At 36.1% G+C, this 7566-nt stretch overlaps 1 protein-coding gene across 1 annotated transcript; it reads right to left on the bottom strand.

The window, feature by feature from the left end:
- Positions 1 to 1126: 1126 nt before the first annotated feature.
- On the bottom strand, positions 1127 to 6273 carry HDR (4-hydroxy-3-methylbut-2-enyl diphosphate reductase). Its single transcript, XM_086583589.1, has 10 exons — positions 5788 to 6273; positions 5330 to 5526; positions 4383 to 4562; positions 4144 to 4275; positions 3872 to 3946; positions 3682 to 3787; positions 3506 to 3600; positions 2261 to 2446; positions 2071 to 2157; positions 1127 to 1404 (listed from the first exon to the last, which is right to left on the bottom strand). The coding sequence occupies exons 1-10, from the start codon at positions 6047 to 6049 to the stop codon at positions 1339 to 1341; spliced, it is 1386 nt and encodes a 461-aa protein (XP_086439715.1). The 5' UTR covers positions 6050 to 6273; the 3' UTR covers positions 1127 to 1338.
- Positions 6274 to 7566: the final 1293 nt, after the last annotated feature.

Below are 7566 nucleotides of genomic sequence, written 5' to 3'. Positions count from 1 at the left end.
TCATTCAATGAGGTCCCGAAAAGATGTTGACATCGTAACTGAGGCATCATTAAAATCCCTTTTTGTTTCTTGCATTCTCATAAAGCCCATCTCTGATAAACTTCTTGCAATTACGTGCCCTCCGATAAACTCTTTGTCTCTTCTCTAATACGTGCAGGTATGTACAGGACCTCATGGTGATTCAATCGAAAGGATTTCAAATGCACGCAAGAACGACCAACAATTTTTATCACTTTCGACCAGAGTGAACAATGACACAGTTCAAACTCTTCCAGCAAAGGGAGTTTGTTACTAACTTTGATCAATGTATCTTCTGAAACATGTATACACTTTGCAAGTCGAAGACACTTCAGAGTACTGCTCGATGTCTCCCCAATAAGCCGCCTTAAAACTTGATTTAATAATAGAGAACTCAACCAATTGCCCACAGCTTCTAGTAATGGCTTCTATAGCCATTTTTGTCTTAGGTTTATAGTAACGTGTGTGTGTCTACAGGATCGTCCCGCAGCTCTGCTGTACGAAGAAAAAGATCAGGCTCCTTGGCTAGTTTAGGTTCTCGCATATCAATAGAGCGAGTTCTTTGGCGAGTTTTCGCCATGAAGAACAAACAAACTGAGCTCTAAAGAGAAAATCAATAACCCGAAGTTTCATAAAAATCAAAACCATGACATCTTGAGGTAAGTGAAACCAGTTCCTCCTGCTCGGAAGGCAATGCTCCATTGTTAATAAAGTATTGGAAAGAACGAATGAAAATTGTGTAACTTTTAGGTTTGTATCAGCAAGACGTTTGCAATATATAGGTGGAGGAAGCACCTACAACAAGCCACCTTTAGGCTTTTAGCACATCCTTAGTTCCTTACCAAGTTATATTTTAGACTAGAGCAACCTACCTAGCTCTTTTAAGTTCTGTGGATTCTAAAGTTAAGTTTTGTGGCACCAACACATTAAGTTAAGGTATAATTTTTCCCGTTCTTTTTTTTAAGCGGCTTTCGTTTGGACGTTAATGTTTTAACTGGGGTGTGAAGATTTCACAACATACCAGCCCTTAATTCCAACTGCAACTGCACCATTTACAAGTATGAGACTGAGACGTAAGTGCACCGGTCATGGCCTAGTGTAAGAATACTTGACAGTAGAACACGATTGTTGTTTATGAATTTTTAAGTTACATGCTCTATAACTAACATGTACTGGTACTCCGGCTCCACACCGTCCCTTCCCCCACCAGAAAAACTAAACATACACAGATACAAAGCCAAACTCCACCCAAATATACATACAAGTTATTCAATCATACATATTCAACATAATTTGTCCTCAGATGTCTGCAAACTGAAACTACACTAACTGCAAGGCCTCTTCACGCTTGATCTCAAACACCTTCATTAGAACATCCTCAACCGCCTGGTTGATTCAGTCAAACAAGAATCAGTATCACAAATCATGTTTAATCATGCAAGACATACTCACAATGCAATGTAAAAACTGAGGAAGCCTGCAAGCTACAATGGTAATCTTGCAAGCTTCTATGGCATCTCAAATAACAAACATTAGTATCCCAAAGACCAAAGTGTCTAATCTCAATTCTGATCCTTGATATGAAGGTTTAAACTCAAGCTCAAAACTGTCTTGCTTACAACTTTGTAATCCATCGCTGAGATGAATTACTAGTTTCTTGAACGATACTATTTCAATATGTATACAAATCAATCCGCCGAGAAAAGTTTTCAACATTTCCGGAACATGGATTGACCTTGTCAAGCTTTGGAAGTTTGGGCGTGGCCTTGTCAAGCTTTGGGAGTTTGGGCCGGAAGGCCCTGAGGAGGGGAGATTTAACAGTACGCTGGTTTAACTACAAAAGTTTTACCATGATTTTCTTTCCATAAGTAGATAGCTATAAAAGGGATGGACAGGAGCAAATCCATGGTTTTGAACCAAAGGGAAAGACAAGAAAGAAAGATGCGCTTATGTTTACTTGTTTACTATGACTATGAGTGGAGTAGGCAAGATATGCAGAAGGGTGTGTACTTTCAACTAAAGTTCAGTTATAAACTAGGTTACAATAGTTACCTTATCCGGGGTGGAAGCACCTGATGTGATACCAATTGTGATGGGACCCTCAGGAAGAAAATTTTCTTTCTCAACGAGCTCACCATGCTGTAAAAAATATAGCTGTCAGGAAAGCATATAAAAGGCAATACAACAAGAGGAAAATGACAACTGCTTTCAGAAATAGTTTACTTTTACTATATGGACTTACATTCAATTTATAACTAATTTTGTTTCCTGGTCCTATCCTTATATCACTGTCAATCCAATAAGAAGGAATTCCACGAAGCTCTGAAATCTCTTGAAGATGTGAAGTGTTACTTGAATTCCAACCCCCAACCACTAACATGAGATCAACTTTTTCCTCAACGAGCTTGTACATTGCATCTTGTCGTTCCTAGAAAAAAGTAATTCGAACCACAAAAGAACTGACTCAGAGAAATATACAAATGAAAATGTGAACTAAATATTTTGGATTGTAGTAGGATTTTGAGACAACATATAACTCAATGCACTTAAAGAGAGCAGGTGCCGACTAGCAAAGTCGGTAAAACCTTTGGGTGATGATACCAGAGGTCTGGGGCTCGAACCCCGCCAGCATCAAAGAGTTACTGATCTCATTTAAAACAGGCTTACCAATAAAAAAAAATGCAAGAGAGAATATTTTCTTCAGCAGTCGATATCAATTTATATCACAGGTAACCACATCCAAGGAAACAAACTTTAAAAAAACTAAATAAAAAAATTGCACCAGAAACAAGTATGAAACCAACCACCTAGAACAGATATGAGTCGGGTGAGTTTAAATCTTGATGTATATCACTACTAATACACAGCAATGAAATGAAGAAAACATATATGAATTGTGAAAGATGAGACTACAAGTACCATTAGACAGGGAAAAAGAAAGGGAAAATGAAATAACACGAGCAAGACACCCTGTTAAGTTGTGAGGTTAAGGTGAATCAAATGAGTGGTTGATAGGAAACAAGTCCTAAGAGGAGCTACTTTGACAGAATTATGTAACAAGGGGCAGTGTAAAATATGTTAAAGTGCCACCCGTACAGGAAGAGTTTCCGAAAGATTTAACAAATTAACCAGTTGACCTGCTATTAGATTCTGACAATGGCTGGTGGGAGACAGAGTCATAGAAAAACAATGTTCTCTTGCATGGACATTTCCAAATGGAAGGGACATCTGAAGGAGATGCCACATTTTAATGAAAATGTGCTGTCAAGTGTCAATGCAGTGTCTCAGCCATGTCCAAGCAGTGCCCACTTAACATCTGACGATACTATTGAATTCCCGAGTCAGAGAATGACAAATTATTGGAAGAAGTACTAACAGAGTATACATACTTGCTTTATATGTGGGCCCCGCTCACTATATTTTAATATATGACGTGTTGATATATATTTGAATGTTTGCTTCACGAAAAATGAGGATGAAGAACTACCTGAGTGGCATCACAAATTGTATTGAAACTTATGAAGTGTTCATTGACATTTTCCACTCCATACTTTTGCATCATAGTCCTTTCAACAAGTTTACCTACAAAATATAACAATGAGAGACCTGAACATTGTAAAGAGATTTGCATCTATGAGAATGTCAGTGCAAAATTTGACTAACCAATCTCTTCCGTTTCTCCCTTCAGCATTGTAGTTTGGTTTGCAATTCCTAATTTCACTAGATCCTGCTCTGGATCAAATCCCTTGGAAACTGCAAATTTGAATTTCTGTATGTATGACAGTAGTCAAGTTACAAACTTAATTTCAGGTCCATAATCATAAAGTTAAGGTAAAGTAAGCAACTGATTTACCTCCATAAATGCATCTTTTGTTGAGCTAGTTCCATTAAGTTCACCACCGAGAATGTAATCACATACATACAACGCCTGTTTCAATTAAATACAATTAGAATACTTCACTTTACTGTGGAGATGTATGAGTTCCTTTTCCTTTTTTTTTTTTTTTTTCAATTGTACTTGCTTGGAGTGTGTATTTTTATACGAGATGTAGGACTTAACAGTTCAGATAACTATAAGAATCGTCATAAGCACAAAAAACTTTGACCAAAATGCAAAAATCATACCTCATCCATGTTCTTCACAATGATATACTTCCCAGCAAAAGATGCAGTTGCAATGGTTTCCTCATGAGAATATTTACCATGGATTATTGATGTGTACTCCCCCTTCTTGTGCTTCTCAACAGTATTCCAAACCTTTTACCAAATTCCAAAGAGGATTTGTTAAGCTAGAGAAGATAATGACAAACATTAAAGTTAAACGCCATAGATTAGGAAAGCACGATTGATATTCAAAAGATTACCTTGGACACCCAAGGGCAAGTTGTGTCGACTATTTGTACATTTTTCTCGCTCAAAGTCAACATTTCATCCACTGCGGCTCCAAAAGCAGGTAAAATCACAACATCGCCCTTTTCAACAACTTCAAAATGTTTTATTCCGTCCCCAACAGGAATTTCCTGAACTTCCATCTCCTCTAGTCTCTGCAATGAGTTATCTAACATTTCTCAGTAGAGGTTTTTAACACAACTAGATACTTTAGTTCAAACAATAAAAATAGACTTTTCAGTATGTCGGCAAAAATTTCTTGCTTGTAGAAAATTATGCTTAACACTATTATCATGGCTGAAAATGTGTAAAAGGAAGCGTAATCCACTCATACAAGTTTTTAAAATACCATTTGGTATGAACTATACTTAAACTGACCGAGCATATGTTTTTGACCCACCTTCATATGCTAAAAGTTGATATCTATATTATATAACAACTTCAACACACGAAACCGCTGATCATGAAAGGTGCTGAGCATCTACCTTTCCCAAAACTTGACTAATTATTTAGGACCTTTAACAGTTGACTTTATCTCTTTGTCAATCATATGGGATTATGGGAAGTTTAGATTCATTAACTTATCATTGAATTCCCCATTATTCTCTTCTACATCCAGCCAACAGATGCTGCACAGTGCACACTGATAAACCAAAAGATCTGATGAGGCTAGATCTGGTTAATGACCATGGAAAGACAAGACTACTCACCCTCCTCCACAGAATTACATAACATTGTAAGATTCAATATCAAAAAAACTTCTAAAACACTTGTGAAAACGTAGTAGGCCATAAGTTTCATAAATTTTGCTATGAATCCAATATAGACATGTATTTGATTCCAACACACAGACTCAGGGAATCAAACACGATAACCAGTGCTTAAAAGACGAACTCAGAGTAAAATCGAAGAAAACAGATACCTTATTAACAGTTGGATTATGAATAATTTCATTAGTAATCCAAATCTTCTCATCTGGAAACTGTTTCCTAGCTTCATAAGCAATCTGAACAGCTCTTTCAACTCCCCAACAAAATCCATACGATTCCGCAAGCTTCACAGTAACATTTCCCCATGTATACTCAAATCCATTCTCCTTCAACTTCTTTATCAAATCACCTAACACCCAAACAAACACAAACTCAATCACTTAATAAAATTAATGTACTTTATAGCTATTGACAATTGTCAAACTCCATTGACTTGTTCAAATTAACAATTTTGACCTTCTAAATGTTCCTTTTTCACACATTTTTCCTCTTCAACAAGCTCAAACATCAAGTTCAAGCTAAAGGGGTGTCTCAAAATCACTCCAAAACAAAGGGGGTGTCTTAAAAATACTTAAAAACAAACAACAAGAAGAAGAAGAAGAAGACTAACTGCTTTGGTACTCTTGATTCATTTGTTGAAGAGTTTCTTCTTTACGACCAAAACCTCTACGGTTATAATTTTCACTCCTTGTCAAATTCTTTCTAAACACTTTGGCATCAAATTCAGATTCTACAGCTGAAGAAGAAGAAGACGGGTCGTTGCTGTGACACCGAATTGTGAATGGTTTTATACATTTCTGGAAACGAGGTTCAGGTAAACAAAGATGGTCTGATGAGATTGAGAAACGACTGAACTGTAGAGATATTGCCATGGGACTTTTTTTTTTTTTTTTGATGGAACTCAAACTTGGCTTCTTCTTTTTTTGTTGTTTTAACAGAGGAGAGTTCGTAAGTTTGTAGTTTGCTGCCTAACCGTTTTCATGTGGTTGGTAGTTTATATATATATCTTGTTTTGTCAACCATATGCTTTATCTTTTTTTTGTCCTTGTAAATTTTGCATTATTTTTCAAAAGTCTTTTGTTGCATAATTTGGTGAAAATTCTTGTGCACGTGAATTAAATGTTTTTAAAATTATAAGTGGGAAGCTGTGATTCGATCAATCATTCTTTGAGGATTATTAGAATCCATATTTTGCGCTATAAGAAAATATTTAGTTGAACTTGTCTTTGTGGTAAACTAAACTAGAGTAGCGTTTTCATTATATTGGTACAAATATAATCCTAATAGATTTTGTTTGGATGGTAATATTGGTACAAATCATGCAATTAAATTACTAGCTGCAATTATTATTATTATTATTTTTTTTTTTTTTTCCAAATTCCAAGTAAAATTGAAAAGAGAGAGAGAGAACAATGTACAATGGAATTTTGTAGCCCTCCGAAGAACTTTTTGTGTTTTGACACTTTCAGAAGACAAACGATGGGCAGAAATTGAGTGGATGCATGCTTGATATGTACAGGGGATACACATGCTATATACACACGCATAGTTTATCGAAAAAAAAATATATACACACACACAACACGAAGTTATTGCTATTTGCTCCTGTGATCGGGAAAATACATGACATTATTGTGTCTTGCCAACTCAATGATACGAAACTTACGATATTGACACATTTTGTTTTGGCAAGACTCGATAAATCACCTAACAGATGGCATAACAAGCAGTCAAGCACTACGTAAATTATGCCTTGGTAGCTTGCTTTTTTACTTTGTGGAATACTGGTATTTAGTGAGGATGTAAACTTGGGTAACATGATGGTGAATGGCTAAGAAAACCAATGAATCCAGTAAATATTGTAACATCAAAAAATCCACATCACAAGATTCTGATAAAGTGGATGAAGTTGTGTGCCTTTCCGTTGAGGAATTTGTAGAGATATCCAACTGGCCCGAAACCCAAACCCGAACAAAAAACCCGCATCGAACCCTGTCCGAACCTAATAAAATCCGAACCAATACCAAAATACATAGAGTAGGGTTTGGTCACACTCTCTAAAACCAAACCGACCTGAGTCCGACCCGATAATTTAGCCCTAGACCTGTTAAAAAGGCTAAAAAGCTTGAAACTGAACCCAAACTAAAACCGAACCCTAAATCCGATTTCAATTGCGTACTACTAATCTCATATAAAAGAATGAGTTAGAGAAATATTTAGATTATGATCTCATTCATTCATGTTTACAATGACGAGTTATTTAATATATTGGATTATGGAAAAATTTATGTCGGGATTTCTAATTTTTTCGGTAATTGCACGTGATCATGTATCTATAGTTCCTTCCGAGTCCATCTATTTTTAAAGCATATGAAAGAATTATGTCCGA

This window comes from Coptis chinensis, chromosome 2, assembly GCF_015680905.1.
Source record: "Coptis chinensis isolate HL-2020 chromosome 2, ASM1568090v1, whole genome shotgun sequence".
Taxonomy (NCBI): Eukaryota; Viridiplantae; Streptophyta; class Magnoliopsida; order Ranunculales; family Ranunculaceae; genus Coptis; species Coptis chinensis.
This window is presented reverse-complemented; position numbering and strand designations above follow the sequence as displayed.

Excerpts from the sequence above, each read along its gene's own strand:
- HDR (XM_086583589.1), bottom strand. The coding sequence starts at position 6,049 with ATGGCAATATCTCTACAGTTCAGTCGTTTCTCAATCTCATCAGACCAT. Across the intron at positions 3,947-4,143 it reads TTGTGAAGAACATGGATGAG|GCGTTGTATGTATGTGATTA; the intron begins GTATGATTTTTG and ends TAATTGAAACAG. Across the intron at positions 1,405-2,070 it reads GTGCTTCCACCCCGGATAAG|GCGGTTGAGGATGTTCTAAT; the intron begins GTAACTATTGTA and ends TGAATCAACCAG.